Source organism: Canis lupus, chromosome 19 (genome assembly GCF_003254725.2).
Source record: "Canis lupus dingo isolate Sandy chromosome 19, ASM325472v2, whole genome shotgun sequence".
NCBI classification, from domain to species: Eukaryota; Metazoa; Chordata; class Mammalia; order Carnivora; family Canidae; genus Canis; species Canis lupus.
The window spans coordinates 50,646,355-50,673,503 of record NC_064261.1 but is presented as its reverse complement, the minus strand read 5'-3'; the positions used below and the strand labels follow the sequence as shown (position 1 = coordinate 50,673,503).

At 35.2% G+C, this 27,149-nt stretch overlaps 2 protein-coding genes across 4 annotated transcripts in view; both read left to right on the top strand.

Annotated features, from left to right (window-relative positions):
- Positions 1-27,149, top strand: part of ORC4 (origin recognition complex subunit 4) — an 86,682-nt gene that overhangs the window by 45,611 nt on the left and 13,922 nt on the right. For all 3 annotated transcript variants that reach the window (XM_025431743.3, XM_025431761.3, XM_025431750.3), the window contains exons 5-9: positions 12,185-12,260; positions 12,717-12,802; positions 15,825-15,873; positions 18,306-18,457; positions 20,964-21,137. In XM_025431743.3, the coding sequence (XP_025287528.1) occupies positions 12,185-12,260; positions 12,717-12,802; positions 15,825-15,873; positions 18,306-18,457; positions 20,964-21,137 (537 nt within the window). The remainder of the gene's footprint in view (positions 1-12,184; positions 12,261-12,716; positions 12,803-15,824; positions 15,874-18,305; positions 18,458-20,963; positions 21,138-27,149) is intronic.
- Positions 7,902-10,408, top strand: LOC112649682 (phosphate carrier protein, mitochondrial-like). Its single transcript, XM_035702059.2, is given in 3 exon segments — positions 7,902-7,914; positions 9,385-9,995; positions 9,997-10,408. Coding segments are annotated over 3 exon segments (825 nt in total). The 3' UTR covers positions 10,198-10,408.

The window sequence follows — 27,149 nt, the reverse complement described above, 5'->3', positions numbered from 1 at the left end:
TCTGCCTTCAGCTCATGTCATGATCCCGGGGTCCTAGGATTGAGCCTCACATTGGGCTCCCTGCTCCGCCCTCTCCCTCTGCCAGCTGCTCTGCCTACTAGTGCATGCATGTGGGCACGTGTGTATGTGAGCGCTTGCTCTGTGTCAAATAAAATCTTTAAAAAAAAATTTTTTTTTAAAGATAGCCGTTATGGTGGCTTATTGTATTTCAAACATTTTATTAAAAGAAATAGATGTAGGGATGCCTGGGTGGCTCAGTGATTGACTGTCTGCCTTTGGCTCAGGGTGTGATCCCCAGTTCAGGGATTGAGTCCTGCATCAGGTTGAGCATCTTCCTTTGGCTCAAGATCTGACCCCGGGGTCCCCGGATCAAGTTCCACATTGGGCTCTCTGCAGGGAGCCTGCTTCTCCCTCTGCCTGTGTCTCTGCCTCTCTCTGTGTGTCTCTTATGAATAAACAAAATCTTTTAAAAAAGAAAAACAGATGTGATTCCAAATGACAATCTGTCATTTGGAAAATGAAAATACTCTTCAATGTAGAAATTACTGTAGCCAAAGAAACAAATATTAGGAATAATAATAGTAGATAAGCATAAAAATCCCTGGCTGCTGGCAGGTCTAAATAAACTATGCCAGTATGTTTATAACATTGTTAGCTACAAAGACTGGAAGTAGGGTACCCATATTAGTCACCCTGCTTGGGTAGGATAACCTACCAAGTAGGATAACCAACTTTTTTTTGGTAAATAATTAGTTTAAAGTATTTGGAAAGATGACATTGTATGTGAAAAATACTGAAATTATACAATTGGTTACCTATTACACACAGTAAGTTTTAGCAACATCGGAATTGAGCTAAAATTATTTGAAAACACATATGTTAATACACTTAAATTCTTTCAGACCTCACAAACACATCATGAAAAGGTAAGAGCTGATCTAGGCAGATCATAGTAACTTGTTTGAAGTAAATTCAATGGAAACGGTGCTATAAACTTGTTTTAACTCTTTTTTTAAAGTTTTTATTTTAATCACCTGGTGTTCATTGAGACAGGTGCACTCCTTAATCCCCATCACCTATTTCACCCATTCCTCCTATCAACCTCCCCTCTGGTAATCATCAGTTTGTTTCCTGTCTGAGTCTGTTTCTTGGTTTGCTTCTTTTTTTTTTTTTTTTCTCTCCCTTTGCTAGTTTGTGTTCACAGTTCACTAAATTCCACATTAGAGTGAAATCATATGGTATCTGTGTTTTTCTGACTGACTTATTTCACTTAGTATCATACTCTCTACCTCCACCTATGTCATTGCAAATGGCAGTATTCCATTCTTTTTTATGGCTGAATAATATTCCGTTGTGTGTGTGTGTGTGTGTGTGTATCTTTTTTATACCTTAATCTATTGATAGATACTTGGAGTGCTTCCATCATTTGGCTAATGTAAATAATGCTGCCGTAAACACAGAGGGGCATATTTTCCTTTGAATTAGTACGAGAGAGTTCCTTTTTCTACACATCCTTGGCAACACCTGTTGTTTCTTGTGTTTTTATTTTAGCCATTCTGAAAGGTGTGACATGATAGCTCATTGTGGTTTTAATTTACATTTCCTTAACGATGAATAATGTTGAATATCTTTTCATGTGTCTGTTGTCCACCTGTACGTCTTTTTTTTTTTTTTTTGGAGAAATGTCTGTTCCTATCTTCAACCCATTTTTAAATCAAATTGGGTTTTTTTGGATGTTGAATTGTGTCAGTTTTTTATATATTTTGGATACTAACACCTTATAAGATACGTCATTTGCAAATATCTTCTCCCATTCAGTTGCTTGCCTTTGAGTTTTGTTGGTTGTTTCCTTCACTGTGTAGAACTATTTATTTTGGTGTGATCCAAATAGTTTATTCTTGCTTTTGTTTCCCTTGCTTCGACGAACCTATCTAGAAAGGAGTTAGTATGACCAGCGTCAGAGAAATTACTGCCTGTGCTCCCTTGTAGGATTTTTATGGTTTCAGGTCTTGAAGTTAGGTCTTCAATCAGTTTTCAGTTTATTTTTGTGTGTGGTGTAAGAAAGTGGCCCAGTTTCATTCTTTTGCATGTTGCTCTCCAGTTTTCCTAGCGCTGTTGAAGTGACTATCTTTTTCCTGTTGGATATTCTTTCCTGATATGTCAGATATTAGTTGAACATAAAATTAAGGGTTTATCTCTTGGTTTTCTATTCTTTTCTCTTGATCTAATGGTCTATTCTTTACCATATCATAGTGTTTTGATTAATGCAACTTTGTAATATAACTTGAAGTGTCAAATTGGGATGCTTCCAGCTTTGATTTTCTTTTTTCAAGATTGCTTTGCCTATTCAGGGTCTTGTAGTTCCATAGAAATTTTAGGATTGTTTGTGCTAGCCTTTGTGAGAAATGCTGTTGGTATTTTGACAGGGATTGCATTAAATGTGTGGATTGCTTTGGATAGTATAGACATTTTATCAGTATTTGTTCTTCCAACCATCAGCATGGAATGACTTTTCATTTCTTTGTGTTGTCATCAGTTTCTTTCATTAGTTTTTACAGTTTTCAGAGTATAGGTCTTTTACCTCCTCAGTTGTGTTTATCTTCTATATGTTACTATTTTTAGCACAATTGTAAATAGTATTGTTTGCTTAATTTCTCTTTCTACTGCTTCATTATTGGTGTATAAATGCAACAAATTTCTCTACATTGATTTTTGTATCCTGCAACTTTACTGATTCCATTTTTTTGTTTTAGCAGGTTTTTTTGTCCCAGTCTTTTGGGTTTTCTATATGTAGTATCATGTCATCTGTAAATAGTGAAAAGTTATACTGCTTCTTTACCTATTTGGTTGCCTTTTAATTTCTTTTTGTTCTCTGATTGCTGTGGCTAGACTTCCAGTCTTATGTTGAATGATAGTGGTAAAAAAAAAAAAAAAAAAAAGAATGATAGTGGTGAGAGTGAGGGTCGCTTGGGTGGCTCAGTTGGTTAAGCATCTGCCTTCACTTCAGCTCAGGTCATGATTCGAAGGTCTTGGAATTGAGCCCCACATGGGGCTCAGTGCCAAGTGGGGAGCCTGCTTCTCCCTGTCCTTCTGCTGCTTCCCTTGCTTGTGCTCTCTCTTTCTCCAAAATAAGTAAATGGCTAAAATCTTATAAGAAAAAAAAAAAGATGGTGAGAGTAGATATCCTTGTCTTTTTCCTCACCTTAGGGGAAAGGCTCTCAGTTTTCCCCCCATTGAGGAAGTTGTTAGCTGTTGGTTTTTCTTATATGGCCTTATTATATTCAGGCATATTCCCTCTTAAACCACCTTTTTTGAGAATTTTTATCCTAAATGGATGTTATACTTTGTCAGATGGCTTTTTCTGCGTCTGCTGATCATACAGTTCTTATTCCTTTCGGTTATTGATGTGTTTATCATGTTGATTTGCAAATACTGAACTACCCTTGCAACCCAGGAAGAATTCCCACTTGATCATGGTGAATGGTTTAATGTGTTGTTGATTTGGGTTTGCTAGTATTTTGTTGAGGATTTTTGCATCTGTGTTCATCAGGTATCTTGGCCTGTAGTTCTCCTTTTGTAGTGTCTTTATCTGGTTTGCGTTTCAGGGTAATGCTGCTCCCATAGAATGAATTTGAAGCTTTCCTTTTCTGTTTTTTGGAATATTTTGAGAAACATAGGTATTAACTGTTATTTAAATGTTTGATACAATTGGCCTGAGAAGCCTTCTGGCCCTGGAGTTTTTGTTTCTTGGGCGTTTTTTATTACTGATTCAGTTTTCTTGCTGGTGATCAGTCTTTTCAAATTTTCTATTTCTTCCTCTTTCAGTTTTGGTAGTTTATAAATTTCTAGGAATTTATCCATATTTTCTAATTCAGTGTTGGCATGTACTTTTTTGTAAGTCCTTCTATAATTGCTTGTATTTTTTGGTGTTTGCTATCTCTCATTTGTGATTTTATTTGTTTGGGTTTTTTTTTTTTTTTCTTGTTAAGTCTGGCTAGAAATTTATCAGTTTTATGGATTTTCTCCCCCCAAAGAATCGCTCCCAGTTTCATTGATCTGTTGGTTTTATTTTGTGTTTCTGTATCATTTATTTCTCCTCTAATCTTTCTTATTGCCTTACTTCTGCTGATTTTAGGGGTTTTTTGTTCTTTTACTAATGCCTTTAGGTGTAAGGTTAGGTTGTTAACTTGAGATTTTTCTTTCTTCTTGAAGTAGGTCTATATTGCTATCGCCCCTCTTCAGACCACTTTTACTGAGTCCAAAGGCTATTATTAACCCTTGTTTTTACATATTCATTTGTTTCCATGTGCTTTTTAATATCTTTTTTGGTTTTCTGGTAGAACCATTTATTATTTAGTAGCATGTTATTTAACCTCCATGTATTTGTGGGTTTTTTGAGATTTTTCCTTTGTGATGGACTTCTAGTTTCATTGCATTGTAGTCATAAAAGATACATGCTATGGCTTTAATTTTTTTTTTTTTTAATTTGTTAAGGCTTGTTTTGTCACCTAATATGTGATCTTTTCTGAAGAATGTTCCATGTGCACTCAAGAAGAATGTGTATTCTGCTGTTTCAGGATGGGATTCTGACTATTAAATCCTTCTTGTCCAGTGTGTCAAAGTCATTGTTTCCTTATTGATTTTCTGTTTCGATGATTTGTCCACTGATATAAGTGGGGTGTTAACGTCACTTACTATTGTATTATTATCTCATTTGTATTTGTTATTAACTCTTTTATGTATTGGTGTGTTCTCATGTTAGATATATAAACATTTACCATTGTTCTATCTTGTTGGATTGTCCCCTTTATTATTCTTTTTAATTCCTTTCCTTTTTTTCTATTTTTTTTTTTTAAGATTTTATTGATTTATTCATGAGAGAGACAGAGAGGGAAAGACATAGGCAGAGGGATAAGCAGTCTCCCTGTGGGGACTGATGTGGGACTCAATCCCAGGACCCCGGGATCACACCCTGAGCCAGAGGCAGACACTCAACCACTGAGACACCCAGGCATCCCTGCCCCCTTTATTATTATATAGTGTCCTTCTTTGTCTCTTGTTACAATCTTTGTTTTAAAGCCTATTTTTTCCAATAAAAGTATTGCTACTCTGGCTTTTAGTATCCATTTGCATCATAAATATTTTTCCATCCCCTCACTTTCAGTCTGCAGATATCTTTAGGTCTAAAATGAGTTTCTTGTAAGCAGCCTATGGATGGGTTTTGTTTTTCTATCCATTCTGTCACCCTCTGTCTTTTAATTGAAGCATTTAGTCCATTTGCATTCAAAGTAAATATTGAAAAATATGTATTTATTGATACTTTATTATTTTGTGCTTGTTTCTGAAGATTTTCTCTCCTTTCTCTTTTTCATGGTTTGCTGGTTTTCTTTAGTGATAGTTTTGGATTTCTTTTTTTTTTATTCTTTGCATATTTAGTAGTCATTTTTTATCTGTGGTTGTCATTATGTTTGTGACATTTTCCATGTATAGTAGTCTGTATTAAGTTGATGGTTGTTCAAGTTTGAACCCATTCTTTACTCTTCTTCTCCCTGCATTTTAGGTTTATGGGGTCATATTTTACATCCTTTTTCTTGTGAATTCCTTGTCTTATTTTTCTACAGGCATATTCATTTTTACTGTTTCTGTGTTCCTCCCTTCATCTTATCGCTTTTGGTCTCTCTCTTCCACTCAAAGAGACCCCACCCCCTTTAATATTTCCTGCAGGGCTGGCTTAGTGGTCATGAGCTCCTTTAGTTTTTGCGGAAACTCTTTGTCTCTCCTTCTATTGTGAATGATAACCCTGCTGGAAATAGTATTCTTGGCTGCAGATTTTTCCCATTCAGCATTTTGCATATAACATAGCACTCTTTTCTGGCTTGGAAAATTCCTGCTGAAAAATTCACTGATACCTTCTTGGTATTTCCTTTGTATGTAATTTTTTTTTTTTTTTGTCATGCTGCTCTTTTTATTTTTTTCTTTATTCTTAATTATAAGAATTATAATTGTCTTGGTGTGGATCTACTTTTGTTGATTTTGTTAGGGGTTCTTTGTGCCTCCTGGATTTGGATATCTATTTTCTTCTCCAAATGTGAGAAATTTTTAGCTGTTATTTCTTCAAATGAATTATTTACCCTCTTTGCTCTCCTCTTTTTCTGGGACTCCTATAATAATTATTTACTATATTGGGTGGTGACACTGAAGTTTCCAAGTATTCTAATTTTGTATAATTCTTTTTCTTCTCTTTTGTTCAGCTTGATTGTTTTCCATTACTCTGTCTTCTGGGTCGTTAATTTATTCCTCTGCTTCTTCCAGCTTGCTGTTCACTCCATCAGGCATGTTTCTCATTTCATTTATTGAGCCCTTTATCTCTGCTGTTATTCTTTATCTCTGTGTTAATGGTCTCACTGATGTGCTCCAGTCTTTTCTCAAGTCCAGTGAGTATACATACAATCATTGTTCTAAATCCTCCATCAGGAATGTTATTTATATCTGTTTCATTTTGATGTCTGACCATGGCTTCGTCCTTTTCTTTCATTTTGGACAAACTCCTCTTCTCATTTTATCTAAGTCTCTGTATCTGTTTCTGTATGTTAGAAAAGTCAGTTATGTCTCATGTTTTTGAGGGCAATGGCTTAAAAAAAAAGTATTTAAATTCAATTTAATTAACCCATACTGTGTTATTAGTTTCAGAGGTAGAATTCAGTGATTCTTCAGTTGCATAGAATAGTCAGTGCTCATTATTTCAAGTGCCCTTATTAATGCCCACCACCCAGTTAGCTATCCCCCTATTCATCTCCACTCCATCAGCCCTCAGTTTATTCCCTCTAGTTAAGAGTGTCTCATGGTTTGCGTCCCTGTTTTCCTCTTACTTTATTTTTCCTTCCCTTCCCCTATGTTCATCTGATTTGTTTCTTAAATTCTACATGTGAGTGAACTCATAGTGGTATTTGTCTTTGACTGTCTTATATCACTTAATATATTCTGGTTCTATCCACGTCATTGCAGATGGCAAGATTTCATTCTTTTTGATGACTGAATAATACTCCATTGCATACATATACCACATCTTCTTTTCCATTCATCTGGACATCTAGGCTCTTTCCACATATTGGCAACTGTACACATTGCTGCTGTAAGCATTGGGGTACAGGTGCCCCTTTGAATCACTGTTTGTATCCTTTGAATAAATACCTAGTAGTGTAATTGCTGGATTGTAGGGTAGCTATATTTTTAACTTTTTGAGGAACCTCCATACTGTTTTCCAGAGTGGCTGCACCAGTTTGCGTTCCCACCAACAGTGTAAGAGGGTTCCCCTTTCTCTGCATCCTCACCAATATCTGTTGTTTCCAGACTTGTTCATTTTAGCTATTCTCACTGATGTGAGGTGGTATCTCATTGTGGTTTTGATTTGTAGTTCCCTGATGGAGGGCAATGATTTTATGAGTAAGAGGTTCTATAGTGCCCTGCATGTAGTGTCTTCTCTTCCTCAAGACCTGGCACTTCTGAGAATGTCAGAGGATTTGTGCTACATGCACTCTGCTGTTGTGTTGTCCTGGCTACTTTATCTTTCAGGACAGTCATCTGCAGATGCTCTTTTCCTCTTGTAGGATGTATTTGGTCCCTAGCCTGAATGTGATTCATCTTAACTAGATGTGCTCTGGTTTGCTTGTAAAATGATAACCTTTAACCACTATCACCTGAATCAAGTGTGAGGCAACGTTGTATTGGCAGGAGTTTAAGCCAGTCTTATGAGGGCGGGAGGCCCCACTGTGGTGGGACTGAGGCAAAAGTGGCTGGGAAGGGCAATTCACCATGGCATGGAGCTGGGCTTGGTATAAGGAAGTTTAGTAGCAAGTGTGGGTGCTAGGCTGTTTTCTTTGAGTAGCTCTGTGTTTATGCTGATGAGCGTTGGAGGTAAATGGTACCTGTCAGTTCATTTTTTTTCTCCCAGAGATCTCTCTGTGAATACCCTCTCCCTGGGACACTCTGAGATGAGCAACTAACCTCTGCACTATGTGCCTCACGCACTCTTTAGATTGCTTTATGTCTGCAGACTGTTTTCTCTGCCTTCTCTCCAAGAGCAGCCCCAGTGTCCTTCAGATTCTCCTCGAAACAAGCATGCTGACCTTTGGAACTCGAGTCTTTAAGCCCCACTGGTTGCAAGAACTCAAGAAATTGAGGCCCTCTAGCTTTCCAAACCAATCTTTTGGGGATTCATTTCCTGTGTACTCCCCTGTGTGTTTGTCTCACTTCTCTGAGACTGTGGCTTCCTCCTACCACGTTGGCTCCGATCCATTTCTCTCCCAAGATAAGTCTCTGCATTTCTACCATCTTTGATGTGGCCTCTTCTCTACCCTTAGTTATGGAGCTTTCTCTGCCAATCTTCAGGTCAGTTTCTGGGTGATGATTTCATTGATTTGGATGATTTCATTCATTTGTTTGGATGATTTCATAGGTTATCTACTTGTATTTATGAGAGGAAGCAAGCCTAGGATCCTCCTACTCCACTGCCATCTTCCTTTGTGAAAAACTTTCTTCATGCATATGTAAAATGAATGTGTTTTTATTACTGCCATTTCATTACGCAGAGAATTTGAAATAGTTTTCAACAATTTACCAACCATAAAATAATTTAAAACCTATAATCAGACCCAGGGAAATGTAACCATTATGTAAGTAAGATATCAATTAATGGATGGAAGAACATTGCAGATTACTAAGGAGCTGTCGTAAAGGCCGTACTTTGATATACCATGTTTGTATAATCTGGGAATGAAGTCTTGTGGTAGACTCATACTTGCTCTAAAGGCCAAGAAGTACCACTTCATTTTCTGACAGTTCTCTATAAAGAATGTCACTTCTTAGCTGGTGTTTATTTCATAGTATGACAGTTGATATTTTGAGATATCCCTTTTTAAGAGGACTTAGATTACCTATGATCTGAGGTAGAATTCCATTGGGGTTTATTTAGATTTATTTATTTTGAGAGAGCACACATGCACACAAGAGTGAGTATGGGGTAAGAGGCAGAGGCAGAGAGGGAGAGAATCTTAAGCAAGCTCTGTGCTCAGCAAAGAGCCAGATGCTGGGCAGGATCTCACCACCCTGAGATCATGACCTGAGCTGAAACCAAGAGTTAGATGCTTAATGGGCTGAACCATCCAAGCAAAGCAGAATTCCATTTGTTATACCAGAATACTTAGTATTTTTGATATCCTTTTGTGAAACCTAATTATTTATTTATCTATTTATTTTTTGAGACCTAATAATTTAAAATGTTATTTGCTTCTATTTCACAAAAGTGTTGCAGTGACATATATAATGTTCCAAATACAAATAGTATTTTTTCAAAATGGAACCAGTTGTTCCAGTGTCTTTTTTGAGTATCCTTTTTTGATTGTCTTCACAAGGGCATATTTAATGGATTCTCAGTTACACTTAAAGAGGATGGTGTTCGTGGTTTGGCTAAAGGATGGGCTCCGACTTTCATTGGCTATTCTATGCAAGGGCTCTGCAAGTTTGGCTTTTATGAAGTTTTCAAAGTCTTGTATAGCAACATGCTTGGAGAGGAGAATGCCTATCTCTGGCGCACATCACTATATTTGGCTGCCTCTCTCAGTGCTGAATTCTTTGCTGACATTGCCCTGGCTCCTATGGAAGCTGCTAAGGTTAGAATTCAAACCCAACCAGGTTATGCCAACACCTTGAGGGATGCAGCTCCCAAAATGTATAAGGAAGAAGGCTTAAAAGCATTCTACAAGGGGGTTGCTCCTCTCTGGATGAGACAGATACCATACACCATGATGAAATTTGCCTGCTTTGAACATACTGTTGAAGCATTATATAAGTTTGTGGTTCCCAAGCCCCAAAGTGAATGTTCAAAGGCAGAGCAACTGGTTGTAACATTTGTAGCAGGTTATATAGCTGGAGTCTTCTGTGCAATTGTTTCTCATCCTGCTGATTCTGTGGTATCTGTGTTGAATAAAGAGAAAGGTAAGCAGTGCTTCTCAAGTCCTTCAGAGACTCGGATTTAAAGGTGTATGGAAGGGACTCTTTGCCCGTATCATCATGATTGGCACTCTGACTGCACTACAGTGGTTCATCTATGACTCTGTGAAGGTCTACTTCAGGCTCCCTCGCCCACCTCCACCTGAAATGCCAGAGTCTCTGAAGAAGAAGCTTGGGTTAACTCAGTAGATTGATCAAAGCAAATGTGGACTGAATCTGCTTGTTGATCAGTGTTGAGAAAAGTGCAAGAGGAACTTTTTTATATATTTGACAGTGTAGGAAATTGTCTATTCCTGGTATAATTACTGTAGTATTCTTGCCTAAGGCAAGAGTTTCAAACCACTGGTGAAATAAACCCAACTATTAATGAAAAAAAATTAATTTTTATTTATTTATGATAGTCACAAAGAGAGAGAGAGAGAGAGAGGCAGAGACATAGGCAGAGGGAGAAGCAGGCTCCATGCACCTGAGAGCACGATGTGGGATTCGATCCCGGGTCTCCAGGATTGCGCCCTGGGCCAAAGGCAGGCGCTAAACTGCTGCGCCACCCAGGGATCCTTTGCCTTCACTTTTAATATCATCTTCACTAATTTTCTTTTGTATACATAGCCTATTTTGAGGGACCATTTATTTTCTAATTGTAGAGGTAGCTTTAATATTAGTAATTCTTTATCATTATTCTTCTTTTTAAAAGCTTTTTGGGGACACCTGTGTTGCTTAGCAGTTAAGCATCTGCCTTTGGCTCAGGGCATGGTACTGGAGTCCCAGGATTGAGTCCCACGTTGGGCTCCCTAGTGGGATCCTGCTTCTCCCTCTGCCTGTGTCTATGCCTCTCTGTGTGTGTCTCATGAATCAAACTTTAAAAAAAAAAAAAAGCCTTTTGGCTTTTCTTTAGTTCTATTCATTTTTAAGTTTTAAAAATATGCAATATTAATGTGAAGAGATGTGTATTATATTGCAATATAATTGTAATAAGATAGCACTACTCAAAAAAGAAGAGAATAGGAAGTATGTAGCATAGGAATATGTGGTTATAAAAATCTGAAACTTTTTAATTGAACAATTTAAGGTGGTATAACACTCTTAGTGTATTTTTAGTAGTAATTATTGTATTATTATTAGTAATTTTTTTTTCTTTGCAAGCTATACATTTCTTTAATAAGGTCTTTCTCTGTATACAGTAGCCTGCCTTAACCCTTAGGACATACATTCCAAGACCCTAGTGAATGCCTGAAGGCAAACCCAGGGATAGTAACAAACCTTATATATACTGGGGTTTTTTTGTTTTTTTTGTTTTGTTTTGTTTTTTACCTGTGTTAAAATTTAATGTATAAGTTAGGCAGAGTAAGACGTTAAGAATAACAACTAGTAATAAATAGAATGATTATAATATAATAAAAGTTATATGAATGTGGTATTTCTGCCAAAATATATTGTACTTAACCTTCTTGTGATGATGTGAAATGATAAAATGTCTACATGATGAGATGAAGTTAGATGAATGATGTAGGCATTATTATGTAACATTAGGCTACTATTGACCTTCTGCCCATAATGTCAAAAGGAGAATCCATCTGCTTCCACATCGCATGCAACTGAAGCTTCAGATAAGGGGTGGCTATTATACCTAGCAACTAATAGAGGAAACCTCTCTTTTTCAACTTATCCTCTTGGTATTCTTTTTATTTTTATTTTATGATAACATACAGAGTAATTAACAGTATTTCATAGAAATTAGTATGTTGACTGGGGTAGACTTTTTGCAATCATATAGCATTGTTCTAATACATGTTTTTCAATAGCTTTTAAATGATTTCAGTTATATTTAGGTGAATAAATGTTAAAGATGAATAATGAACTAACACAGGAAGTTCTCAAGTGGCTGTAGTTATATGTGATTTATAGAGAAATATGTCTTTGACAGTTGTTTCTAAGCATTTATTAGTTTGGGAAGATGATTGAGGGACCGTGACAGTCCTAGCTTTTGGCATCTTGAGTTAGATGTTAGATGTTCCACTTAAACTTTTATCTACGAATAATGTGCAAATTTATTTGTTTAAAATGGCAATCTTTTTATGTTACTCTGTTCCCATTATTCATAGTTTTAAAAAGAATATGGGCTTACGATTTTTTAATCTATTATTAAATATTCCATAAACTTTTTAATACCATTTAGTTAATAAACCATGCTCTGAAAGAACTAATGGAAGTAGAAGAAGTGAGTGAAAATGTTTTACAAGTTCACCTAAATGGTAAGTAGATCCTCATTTTGCCATTGGAATGAATATAAGCCTTGCAAGCTTTTTATAATATAAAATTTATTTTACTAGTATGTTTTAAAGGTAGATAATAATTATAATTTAAAAACATGATCCATGTTTAACTTTCACTTTAATATACCATACATAGTATTTTTAGAAATTAAATAATAATAGTAGAAGAGGTACACAAGGACTCTTGGTTTTTTGGTCTTTCTTTTCTCTCTTTAAAACAAAAGAATGCCAAGGAAAGTAGTTCTCTGAGTTTACCAAATGTCTTCATTGCTGAGTTTCAAAAAGGAAGTAATGTTAACTAACAGACTTTTGATATTTTTCTTTCTAGTTAAATTTAAAAACAATTAGAAAACTTACTTGACTAGAAAATAATCTGCACTGTATCAAATAAATATTTCATTTTAGTTAAATGCTTTTAATTGGACTTTATTTCAGGACTGCTGCAGATCAATGATAAAATTGCCCTAAAGGAAATCACAAGGCAGTTAAATCTGGAAAATGTAGTTGGAGATAAAGTTTTTGTAAGTATCCTTTTAAATAGGCTTTAACTTTTGTGTGCCATAGATATTTTTGTATTTTTGGAAGGCTAGGGACTGTTACAGAGATTCTAAATTGAAATATAAAAGATTCTTAACGTAAAAAAGTATAATGTACTAGGATGCATTTATGCATATCTTTATGTTTAGATTTTTTTGAAGTAGATTATATTGACTATAAAATACCCGAGAAATCCATGTTTATGTAGATATTATCAGACTTTTTTTTATCTTTAAGTATTTTGATTCCCTATCTTTGGAGATAGTTTAACATATTTTTTAAAGTACTACACTCTAGCAGCCTGTTTTTAGTCTCCTGAGACTTCTTGGGTAGCTGGGAGTAATAAAGGGGAAATGTGCTGAATTTGAAACTACAAAAGGTAGAGTTGAGTCTTGTCTTAAAACTATTGACTACTTGATGATCATGGCTAATGAGTATTTCTGAAGTTCAGATTTCTCACCTGTGTTAAATATGCATTATCTTATACTTCACAGATTTATTTTAAAGACAAAAGGAAGCATTAAACAATTTATGTTTAAAATTGCTGGATTGGTAATGTAGCATTTATATATATTATTGCATAATATAAAATGTCAGTTACCTCTTATTATTAAAATGTTTTCAGAAACTTAATTCATATCTCATTATTGTAACAGCTTTGGAACCTAAGGATAATGAACATCAGGGATTTAAATGAAACTAATTAGAAATGTTTTGGAACTTTCATTAGACTTTTTATACTATCACTTGATTTATAGGGTTGAAGAGAAACATGATTAAATTAATTCATAGATACTTTAGTTTTCATAATGAAATAACTTAACCTCATACTGTTATTCAGTTGAAGTGGTTGTGTACATACCAAGTTCATTTTTTGCTCACTGGTGATCATACAGTGTTATCACTCTAGTGTGTACTCTTTTCTGCAGTGACACAGCCATTGTTGTGTAAGCCTCTGAGCATTTGGTAATTTCATTCTTTAGTAATAATTACCTATGAAAAGGTCAGCCAACCATGTGTTACCCTTCCACAATGTTTAAAGGTTCAGCATGCCCCTCTGTAAGTCTAACGTTTTATCTCCTGTTCAGAATGTGATGTTGAATACAGTGGCCTACTTGGTCAAGATTTACTATTATGTAGTCTCAGTTTGGCTTTTGGTTTGCAATTGATGTTAAACTGGGGTTTCTGACTTTCCTAAATGGACCTATTCTTATTGGATTCATAGGAAACAATAAAAGGCACAATTATTTATCATTTCTATTGTTATCATAATCATCACATAGAGTGATTATTAGTTTAACCTCTACATTATATAGATAAGAAACCTGAGGCTCAGAGAGCATAATTAGCTTCCTTAAGGTCATAAAATGACAAAGACTGGACATTAGGAACCTAAGTCACTTAACCCAGACGCTTTCTGTTTTGGCATACTTACAGCAAATTTATATATTACTATACATATATACATACGTATATGTATATAAGGATATTCTCATTTGCATATGTACTTATATAATAACATACTTAACACTTAAAGTCAGGTATAACCGTCTCTTAAAAAATAAGGAAAAGGCAAGCAACCTTTGGATAACTTTGACCACTGATTTACCCACAGATTGCCTCTGAGGTTTTGTTTATATTATGAAAAATACCTCTTGCCCTACCTATCTTGGAAATGTTGATTTGACAAGATACAGTTATAAAATATGCCTATTAGCTATTTTATATCTGTTCTCTCCATTGGGAAACAAACAAGTGGATTTATTTTCTCCTTTATGTCTTTGCAAATTTAAAGTTGGCTATTTCTTTAAATTAAAAACTCTGAATGAAGTAAAAATTAATGATACAAATGAAAAAATATTTTAACAAAGCCTTTATCCACAAGTTGAAACATCTGGGTAATGCATCTGCTCCTCGTTAATTTCCATGTAGAATATTTAAGTTGTATCCAAAAATATTTTGGCTATGTTCCAAGTAAACATAGCCAATTTTGATATGATATATATGAATTCTATAAAATGCTCTTGAATAGGGGAAAACTATTATAGTATGTAATAATTTGAGGCAATTTCTTTTCGTGTTCCCTTTTAGATCTCATTTAAATTTGTGCACATGTATTTTTAACAGTACGTTTTTTGGGGGATGCCTGGGTCGCCCAGCGGTTGAGTGTCTGCCTTCAACTCAGGGCATGATCCCAGAGTCCTGGGATTGAGTCCCACATGGAGCTTCCTGCATGGAGCCTGCTTCTCCCTATGTTTTATGTCTCTGCCTGTCTCTCTTTCATGAATAAATAAATAAAATCTTAAAAAAATATATAGTATGGGGTTTTTTTGTTTGTATTTAAATTCTAGTTAGTTAACATAGTTATGTATAAGTTAACATATAGTGTATACTGGTTTCTGGAGTAGAATTTAGTGATTCATCACTTATATGTAACACCCAGTGCTCCTTAATGCCCATCACCCATTTAGCCTATCCCCTGCCCAGCCTCCCATCTGTTGACCCTCAGTTTGTTCTCTATAATTATGAGAGTCTTATAGTTTGCCTCTCTCTTCTCCCTTACCCCTTCCCTTTTGTTCATCTATTTTCTTAAATTCCACATATGAGTAAAATTATATGAGCATTTTTTTTAGTGGTACAAGTTAATCTATTTGACGATACAAAGTGCAGTGATTTCTTGTTCTCTGGGTGTATTTAGAATACAGCAAGTCTTAAAAACTGCCTTTAAATTAAAAGTAGCATTTTTACAGACTCCATCTAGAAAATATAAAATTTGAGCATGACAGAGTAATGCCATTTTCAATACTATACCATGTCTCCTTTTATATTTAAGTTTTTAATGGTGCACCTGGAAATATCCAGCTTAGAATCTGTCTACTTACTAATCTAGGAATACAAACATAGTATCTATATAATGCCTAAGAATCAGATAGTCCTCTTTGTATCATTAAACTTTTAATTATGGTGTCTTTTTTTTTTTTTTTTTTTTTTTTTTTTGTTACTCAGGGAAGTTTTGCCGAAAACCTTTCATTTCTTCTGGAAGCTTTAAAAAAAGGTAAATGTTAGTATATTTAACATCATCAAAGGTATCTTTTAGCTTTTTCCCCTGATTATAAAAGTGATACATATTTTTCCAGAAAAAAAATGTGAAAAGCCATAATACAATGATCACTGTAATCCCTCGACTGTTAGAGTTATTATCCCAGTTATTATTACTTTTAAAGTAGTCTCCATGCTCAGCATGGAGCCCAGTTTGGGGCTTGAACTGATGACTCTTGAGATCAAGACTTGAGCTGAGATCAAGAGTTGGGACCCTTAACTGACTGAACCACTGAGGCACCCTGTGATTATCCCAATTAACATTTGGTTTCATATCTTTATTTACCTGCAATTTCTCGACGATACAGATGGATCTAATTTTTTATAAGAATAAAATAAGTTCCCATATTGTATAATGTGTATCTTTTCACTGAGCAATATGTTGTGAGTTTTTTTCCATGTCAGTAAATAGTGAGTTATATCATCATTTTTATGGTTCTCATATATTGTTTAATAAATTACCTGTACTTAAAAATGTAATAAATAATAAATTATTAATCACCAGTTATGAAGTTTGATTTCTAACTTTATATAATTAGATGCTTAGATGCTTAGATGATCTTTTAGATATTTCCTAGGATAAATTTAATGAGTAGAGTTCTGGATTAAACACTACCATATTTAAAAGAATAATTATAGGGGCCTGGGTGGCTCACTTGCTTAAGTGTCTGCCTTCAGCTCAGGTCATGATCCCAGTGTCTTGGGATTGAGCACTTTAGCCGGCTCCCTGCTCAGGGGAAAGTCTGCTTCTCCTCCTCCTTTCCCCACTCCCTTTACCTCTCCCCCTGCTCCTACTGTCTCTTTTTCTCTGTCTCTCTCAAATAAATAAATCTTTAGAAGGAAAAGGAAAGAGAAAAAAAGAAAGTAAAACTATAACCAAATTACCCTCGAAGTTCCATTTCAAATCTAAACATATTTAAGAGTACCTTTTCGGGATCCCTAGGTGGCGCAGCGGTTTGGTGCCTGCCTTTGGCCCAGGGTGCGATCCTGGAGACCCGGGATCGAATCCCACATCGGGCTCCCGGTGCATGGAGCCTGCTTCTCCCTCTGTCTATGTCTCTGCCTCTCTCTCTTTCTCTCTCTGTGACTATCATAAATAAATTAAAAAAAAAAAAGAGTACCTTTTCCTTTACAACTTTGATTTACAATTATTAATTTTCATGTCTGCCTGAGAAAAAATACATCTCATAGTTTGATATGCATAATTGTGGTGTTGATGATGCCCATCACTTCATATTATTATTGGACACTGATATTTCCTGGTTTATGTATTTTCTTGTTGGTTCTTTGCCTTATTTTGGTGGTGTTTATCGGATACTCACTTAGAATTCATGCACTCATTTTTCTCTTACCTTGGTTTGGACTTTTGTGCTGAAAAGAAATTTTAAATTTTTTATGTAGTCAGTATTTTTCCCTCGAGTTTGAAGGTGTTCGTTTCTATTTTCATATAATACATATATTTTGTAATTTGACACGAATTATTTTGATAAGGTGTTAAGTGAAGAGCTAATCTTGCATACACTACTTTTCCCCGTTGATTTTAATGGTGTATTTTATCAAATACTACATTTCTATATTATACAGATTTGTTTATACACTCTTTGAGTAGTCCTTGTGATTTTAATGCCCTTTAGGTTACAGTATATGTTTTGTTATCTGTTCATTGTCCCCATACCAGATTTTCTTTTTACTTGTTTGTGTAAATATAAAGCCATAAACCTTATGATAATAGTGATTCTTCTGCTAAAGTAGTTTCCCTCATTGTAATGCGAAAAATGAAATCCCACAGAGTCATATATTGAACTTTTCCTCTGTTGAAATACTAAAATTGTGGTGGTGGTAGCTCACAAAACCTGTGGTTTGAAAGAGTTAAAAGTGGCTTTGGCTGAATTTCATGGTTTAACAGTTACTTGTAAAGTTACAAATATTTGGGAAGATACACTTTGCATTTCTACTAACTAAACAAATCTGCTTTGAGGCAAAAGTTTTGTTCATAAGTTGGGGGGACTCCCTTTATTATTAATCCCAAAGTATTTTGGTCTATGTAGGTGTTAAGAGATCCCTGTCAGTTTGCTGATGTTAGAAGATTATATTTACACAGTTTTAAAAACAATAGTCACTTAGGTAATGTTCTTAATTTTCATCAGTAAATGACTAGAGTCTCATAATTAGACTGTGAACTAATTGAGGGCAATAGGGCTGTCTTGTGAATAATTTTTTATTGTTAAATAAATGTATAGGCTTTGCTAAGTATCCTACCCAAAATAGGTTTTCAATATATGTTTGTTGAATAGAGTTTTAACACCTTAACTGTAGTAAATAATTTGGAAATTTAAGAAAGGTTGATACAATTGCCTGTTAATATCTAAAACTCTTATTTTATCTTAGGTGACCGGTCTAGTAGCTGCCCAGTGATCTTCATATTAGATGAATTTGATCTTTTTACTCATCATAAAAACCAAACACTCCTCTATAATCTTTTTGACATTTCTCAGTCTGCACAGACTCCACTAGCAGTTATTGGTCTTACATGTAGATTGGTAAGTTTTTCTTTCTATTAAAAAATGGATTATCATATTTAGAAAATTAAACCTTAATAACTGACATAGTCACTTATGTAGGTCATTATATCAAGCATTTTTTCAAATGTGTTTCACTAGTGCCTGGTTCATTTATCCCACTTTTCAACTCAGATTGAAGAAAACAAGAAGACATTTATCACACATACTCATAAACTTATACCTTTCTCCCTCCCTCTAGTAGAATCACTGAATAAAAAATATGAAGTCAGATTATGCTAGTATAATTTCTACATTAGCAGGTAAAGAGAAAACTAAATAATCGCACCATTTTATTAAAATCTCTAATAGTTTATACTTAGGATTCTATATTTTGACAATGCTTAGACTTGAATAGAAAATGATACTGTCCCATCTTTGTGGTACACATTTCCAGAAATGAAAGGGATTACTTCTATCAAGCTGTCACAGTAGATAGTGCCTTTTTTGCTTCTTAAAGATGATTTTAGAATGATTTTTAACCATAGTCTCAATGTCACTATCACATTACTTTATGAAGACTTTTCTACATGTTGAACCTAACATACTTGGGATGACTACACAGGCCTTTTTTGTTTTTGTTGGTTATCTTCTTTTACATTATAAACTTTCTTCCTGAATTCAGGTAAAACTGGTATAGAAGAATCATCTCTCTTCTCATACTGTGGCTGCCATGAATCTGTTGTTTTCATTCTTCCTTTCCCTCTTTCATTCTTGGCAGATCTGTGGTCAGGCCCATTTACTTCTTTTTCCTTTCCTACAGCTCTTTGTTTTTTAGAAAAGTGAAATGCTTTACTAAGTCTTTTTTTTAACTAAGTCATCTTTCAATAGTCCTCCTTCCAGTGTTGTTTTTCTATGGAGCGTCTTTCTCTGTCGTGTTTTCCCCAGTGCTCTAGAGTTTATGATATATGCCTTCATAGTAAGCCTTCCTCACAGAACATCTGTCTGGTTCTTCACAGATCTTTATTCCTCCTTGCCAAAACATCAGTCACACTGCAGGAGTTAAGGAAGCATCTCCTTTCTTGCTTTAAAAAAAAAAAAGTCTTCCTTGGGTGGAAGTAGCACTGGCAAATGTTACTGACCCATTGAAGGACCAAATAAAGAATCTGTTGTTCTTTAGCAGTGTCATAATAAGCCTTTAAAAAGTCTAAATGTATGATTCTCCCAACTGTGCAATTCAAGTCTGTCTATATGTCTACGTTTATAGGAGAAAAGCAAAAGGATAGATGGATTAGTGACTTTATTAGCAAACAACCTCTTCTCTCCGGAAGTGGGTTTTTTTGGTTTTGTTTTGTTTTGTTTTTTTACTATTCCCTTTATTCCCACATTGCCAACTTCTGTCCTCAACTGTCCACTACTCTGATGTCTTTCACTTCCACCTCTTTCTTTCTCCTCCCAAGTTAAAGCTCTTAATTATTGCTTGCATAGAGTGTTGTTTCCACTGCCTTTCAGCTTCCTGCCTATATGGATGATCTAGAGCTGCTCCTTAATAGCAAATTTATAATATTGCTATCTCTATACATAATGTCTTCTCTTTTAATTATGCTGGCACTATATTTTTAACCAAAAAAAAATTCCAGGTTTTTCATTCACTTTCTCCCTACCAACTCCAAGCTGTTAATCTTGCCTGTCATCTTTTCTGGACTAACCATGATCCCATTTTGATCATTTGAATTCTTTCCTCTATTTGATACCTAGCTATTATGAAAATCATCTGGGTAGATTTTAAAATCGATAATTTAGGGCCTCACCACAGCTTTTTTTTTCCTTACAGAAAATTGATACTAAACTTGATTCCTAACTTCTTAAGGAAAAATAGCACAAATGCAAGCAGTTTCTAAATACCACTGTAAAAAAGCCAAGAGAGAGAATAACTTCTCACTGTCATGCTGTGTTCCTGCAAGTTTCCTCTCGTATAGTTTATTTCAGCTTGAATTTATAGGTAGTTTTGTGTAGAACTGAATTTTTCTTAGTTATGTATGCTACTTCTTGAGTCTTTGTTACATAAAACAATGAAGATATTTAAATTTTCAGGAATATAATAAGTCTACTGCATTTTGCCCTTTTTAAAATCTGAATTCTACATAGAATGTATGAAATTCCTTATTTAAAGTCTTGGTGTTACTGTAGCAGAGAAGTATTCAATACTAGTTACAATTTTTTGTGCAGCTATTGTTGGTCTTGGAATGCTGAAGATTAGCTGAGAATAGCATAGTAGGAAAAAGGCATGACATCACCAGGCCCACAGATGCTTAGAAGGGGATTATTAAAAGTGGCTTGCATAACTGTAAGGAAGTCAAAGGAATGATTCGAGTTTTTGAAGGCTTGCATACGTTTTTGTTTTTTGTTCTTTTTAATGCTTAATTGTGTATTATAGGATAAGCATCGTTACTTAAAGTGATAGTTCAAATATGTATGCCTCTAATATTGGTGGGTTTTTTTTTTTTTTTTAACATGTAGCTAATACGGATTTTTGTTTGTTTTTAAGGATATTTTGGAACTCTTAGAAAAAAGAGTGAAGTCACGATTTTCTCACCGGCAGATACATTTAATGAATTCATTTGGCTTTCCACAGTATCTTAAAATATTTAAAGAACAATTATCTCTACCTGCAGAATTTCCAGACAAGCTCTTCTCTGAGAAGTGGAATGAGAATGTTCAGGTAACTTGGAACAGAGGCAATAATGTTTAAATAATTTTTGTGCCTTACTTATATATACCATTGAAACCTACAAGTTTAAACAAGTCTGGAAATTAGCACAGTTTGTAATATTATTGTAGCATAAAACTGCATTAATACAAATTATACACTTTTTTGTGTTATTTTCTTTTAAAAGATATTTGAAATGTCATATGCTAATTTCTCTCTCAAAAGAGCTTTATTGGGCAGCCCGTTTGCCTCAGCGGTTTAGCGCGGCCTTCAGCCCAGGGCCTGATCCTGGAGACCCGGGATCGAGTTCCACATCGGGCTCCCTGCATGGAGCTGCTTCTCCCTCTGCCTGTGTCTCTGCCTGTGTCTCTGCCTCTCTCTCTCCGCTCTGTGTAGTCTCATGAATAAATAAATAAAATCTTAAAAAAAAGCTTTATTATTTTTTAAGATTTTATTATTCATGAGAGATACACAGAGAGAGGCAGAGACATAGGCAGAAAGAGAAGCAGGCTCCCCGTGGGATATGGAACTTGATCCCAGGACCCTGGGATCATGCCCTGAGCCTAAGGCACATGCTCAACCACTGAGCCACTCAGTGTTCCCTCTCAAAAGAACTTTAATGAGATTTTTATTTCTATCTGGCTTTTATTTTAGATTATTCTAAATAATCTAAATTATTAATATTGTTTGATACAGAAAAAATTGTTAAATTGTGAAGATTGTTAATATTTAGTGCTATGAAAGCTTTATTTTCATGAATTACAAGTTTATCTATATATTAGCTTAGTGGTTTATATCTAACTGTCCAGTACGGATCTCCCCCCCCCCCCCTCCAATTCTTGTACAATTTCAGTTTTTATTTCATTGGGTCTATTAAGTCAAGCCAGGCTTGGCACCTCTGGTTATATTGTCTGTATTGGTGAATCTCATCTTGTAGTCCCTGGAGCCCTCAGGGTCTTAGCTATCCAGGCACAATCACATGCTGATTTAAAGGTTTACTAAACCTTTTGGGCTCTGTAAATTTATCTTGAATTGGATAGCCTAACTTATATGGGCCATTCATATCAACTCTGCATACTAGCATCAGTTTACGATACGCTGACAGGAATTTTCAGTTGGCAGGAAGAAGGGAGAGAGTGTACGTGTGGGAGTGTGTTTAATAACAAAATTAAAAAACTGTTGCTGAATAAATCCCACATGGTAGAATCTCAAAAATATGGGTCTTCTGAAAGTAGAAAATAATGTAGAGTCCTTGGTCTTAAAAGAATTGGGGTAAACTGGTCTATGATATTAAATACTGATGAAGATGATTAGATCTTTGGATAATTAAAGTTGAAAAGTGTATATTCACTAGCTCTAAAAAAAATACATTGTTTTATGTCAAAGTAATAATTATTTTATTATTTTTTGTAGTTTTATTAAGTTTTTATTTAAATTTCAGTTAGTGGGGCACCTGGGTGGCTTAGTGGTTGAGCCTTTGCATTGCTCAGGTCATGATCCCAGGGTCCTAGGATTGAGTCACATATTAGGCTCCCTGGATGGAGCCTGCTTCTCCCTCTGCCTATGTCTCTGCCTGTCTGTCTTTGTCTCTCATGAATAAATAAAAATGAAATCTGTAAATTAATTAATTTCAGTTAGTTTATCTACCGTGAAATACTAGTTTTGGGTGCAGTATCCAGCAATTCATCACTAACGTATAACATGCAGTCTTTATCACAGGAGGTCCCTTCCTTATTACCCATCACCCACTTAATCCAGCCCCTGTGCACCTACTGTCCAGTACCCTCAGTTTGTACTCTGTAGTTAAGAGTCTGAGGGCACCTGGGTAACTCAGTCAGTAAAGTGTCCAACTCTTGGTTATGGTTTATGTCATGGTCTCATGTCATGAGAGTGAGTTCAAGTCTTTCCTGTGTTTGTCTCTCTTTTTACTCCCTGTGGCCCTCTTTCGTTTAAATTCCACATGGATGAAATCACATAGTATATGTCTTTCTCTGACTTATTTCCCTTACCATAATACTCTGTGGTTTCATCCATGGCATTACAAATGGCAGCATTTCATTCTTTTTTTTTTGTCTTAGGTAATATTGTATGTATACACCATAACTTCTTTATCCATTTATCTATTGATGGACATTTGGGCTCTTTCCATAATTTATTTGGCTATTGTTAGTAATGTGAGTATAAACATTCATACACAAAACTAAATTCAAAATGGATAAAAGACCTAATGAGACATGAAACCATCAAAATCCTAGAGAACACAGGCAGCAACCTCTTTGACCTTGGCCATAGCTATTTCTTATTAGATCTATCTCCTGAGGCAAGGGAAGCACAAGCAGAAATGAATTTTTGGGACTTCGTCAAGATAAGAAGCTTCTGCAAAGATACGGAAACGGTCAACAAAACTAAAAGGCAACCTTCGGAATGGGAAAAGATATTTGCAAATGACCTATCTGATAAAGGGTTAGTATATAAATATATAAAGCCACTTATTAAACTCAACACCTAAGAAACAAATAATACAGTCAAGAAATGGGCAGAAGACATGAACAGACATTTTTCCAAAGAAGACCTACAGATGACTAATGGATACATGAAAAGATGGTCAATATCACTCATCATCAGGGAAAGACAAATCTAAACTACAGTGAGATGTCACATCACACCTGTCAGGATGGCTAAAATTAACACAGCAAACAATAGATGTTGATGAGGGTGTGGAGATAGGGGAACCCTCTTACACTGGTGGTGGGAATTGAAACTGGTACAGCCACTGTGGAGAACAGTATGGAAGTTACTCAAAAACAGAAATACCCTATGATCCAGCAGTTGCATTACTCTACTGTGTATTTACCCAAAGGATATACAAATACTGATTCAAAAAGCAGTCATGATTTTTAACCCTAAATATCAATATCAAATTAAAAGTGGAACCTTTGCATTTGTTTTGTTCTTAAACAGTTTTATCAGCTTTGTTGAGCTATAAGTGACAAAAATTATGTATGTTTCATCTGTACAACTTGATTTGATACACGTATACATCATGAAATACCACAGTGAAACTATTCAAAACATCCATCACCCTAGTAGTTACTATTTTCTTTTCTTTTCTTTTCTTTTCTTTTCTTTTTTCTTTCTTTCTTTCTTATGGGAGGAGGTGAGAATTCTTATAAGCTATCTTATTCTAGCAAATTTCAAGTATATGACACTATTGTTAACCATAGTCACATTTTTAGTGTTAATTATTCGATCTCCAAAATGTACTTATCTTGCATAACTGAAACTTGATTCTTGCTTTGATTATAAAATACAGTCTTCTCATCTAAGCACTGTTAATTTGGGCACTTTCCCTTTTTTAAATTGTTAATTTGGGGACTTTGCTTTTTTTAAATTAAAAGTTCACTGAACAAGGGAAGATCTGGCTGGCTCACTTGGAAGAGCATGCAACTCTTGATGTTGGGGTTGCGGGTTCAAGCCTCACATCGGGTGTAGAGATTACTAAAAGTTCACCAAATAAAATTTCGTAAGTGTATAAGAATGCATTGGTTGAAGGTACAGGTTTCCCTTATATCCATGCCCATTTTACCTCCTTTTACTACAGAGTAATTATTTGGTTTATAGCATTTCATACTAAAGGTGCTTTTACATAAAGAGTTCAAATTTTGCATATTAGTCTTTGTTTTACCTTTTCCATTTGATCTGATTGACAATTCTGTATTTTTTTCTAGTGGTACTCTACAGAATTATATGTAAAAATGGTTGATTCTATCCTTAAAATTCAGATATTGTTCTATGCTGTCCTTAGGTGTGGTTTTTCCTTCTCCCTTCTCCACAAATTAATCTTGCCTGAGACTCGGGTATTTGTCAGTCCCAGGAAGTCTTTCTGATACTCTGTCTTATTATTAAGATTATAGTCTTTAGGAACTCTTTATATTTGGTACTCCCACATTGTCCCTTTCCTTACTTAGATCCAGAGTGGAACAGAGCTCTGCATCTTTGGCCTCTGAATCCACTTTTCTGTGCCTCACTCTCAGGCTTTCACCCACAGTTCCTGAACTGATGATATTGTTAGGACAGTATGTTTTTCTGACAGTATGTGTTTCTGCTTTAGAGATTCAAATGCAATCTTTCATGGTCTTTGCTTTGCCAGGACTTTTATTCCTGTCCCTGCTTCCTTTCTTTCCTAAGATGACATCATAGCCCAGGTTGTACAGTGCTGACACCTGTCTTTGTATCCTTCCCAGCCTCTATTCCATTTTGTGCATCTGAGTAGGTATATAGAAGTGTTAATTAGATGAAAGGAATTACTCCTGAAGCATAATTCTAGATGGCTCGGAAAATGGTAACCCTGTGGCAGGAGTGTGGTTAACCCTTAGGATCATTACTGATCCTAATATCACTGAATTTAGGGGCAGATGGTAGAAGTGAATGTGAGCACTATCCTTTTGGTTTTGGGTGTTTAACAATCTTGCAGTTCTTTTATAATGTAGAACTAGTGTCACTGAAGTTTGTGTCTCTTAGTTCTAATACTTTGTTCCCTTTATCCTTACCTCATTTGCCACTTCCCTTTGGTATGCTAATGATGAACTTCACTTGAAATATTTGTCAGCACCATGGCCAGAGGCCCTGTCCAGGAAAAGTGGGGTTGCACTGAGGGAGCTATCCTTTCTCTGAGTACTGACTACCCAGCAAGTTTTTTTTTTTTTTTTTTTGATACCCAGATTAAAACAAAAACAATAGTATAGATAACAAATTTCACCTATGGAATCTCATCCAAGAAATAACTTCAGGATATAGGGTTGAATCCTGCCTAACTTGAATGTTGTAGCCCTACCTACCCCGGATGAGTCAAATAAGTTAGGCAGAGTAAATACCATCACAGCATTGCAGTAGAAGAGAAATCCCTGTATGAAGGAGCATTTTAAAAGATGGTATTTAATTCTTCTCAAAGGAAATTCCCTCCCAAAGTACTATAGCTCAGTTCCAGGAATGTTTACCTACTGTCATAACCTTCCCTGTTAGCAGTAGGTGAGAAGATTCAGCAGAAATTGACTAGGAGGTTTAGTACCTATTATGCTGCCACTAAGTTATCCCTGGACAGCATCCTGAGTTTTGAGTTACCAGTAAACTGTGTTACATTCTGCTTACGATCTACCTGTGAAGAGGGCACCATCCAAGCAAACTGTACAATCAGAATAAGAACTTGCTTCTGCAACTGCTATTCATGTGTTGCATTAGTGAAAAGTTAATGTTTCGGCTTCCTTGAATAACAGGAGAGGTCTGCTTTGTTTCCATGTTCCTGTAAGGGGTGACATCAGCCATTCTCCATCTTTATTTCCCTTGCATCATTTCCTGAGCCAACTCCTATAAAGGAGTTTTCAATCCAGAGAAATAAAATCAGTCGTGTTTCAAAACCCAAGATCTTATATCTTCAGTGACTATCATAGTTAAATAAAATAGACATTCAAAGAGTGCTTTTTTTTTTTTAATAGCTTTATCTCCAGGTAGTTTCTAGTGTTTGAATCAAGGTGAAAGTGTAATAAGAGATTGTTTTAATGGCTCACATATAGATCTAGACTTTTTTTTTAAAAGCGTATTAAGTAATTAAGGAAGCAAGAAGGTGATAGCTTTCAGAAAGATGGAGAGTTGGATTCAGACCTCTATATAAGAAGAAAGAGTATAGGTTAACCCTTTAAAGCATCATGTGGAAGAAAAGCAGTTAACCAGCTATTCTTTTTTTTTTTTTTTTTTAACCAGCTATTCTTAAAAATAACTGAATTCTTACAGAGAAAATTTCTTTTATCAATATTTTTATCCCAGGCGATTTTTTTAATATTTTCAACAGCACTACAGTTAATTGCCAAAAGTTTTTTTATGTGTATTACTTTGCTTTATTATTTTATGTTCATCTACTGTACTTTCAAAGGGTACTTGATCCTGTTTATGATAAAAAGATATGTATAGTAATAGCAAACAAATGCTGTTAAAGTCAAAGAGAGGGGATCCCTGGGTGGCGCAGCGGTT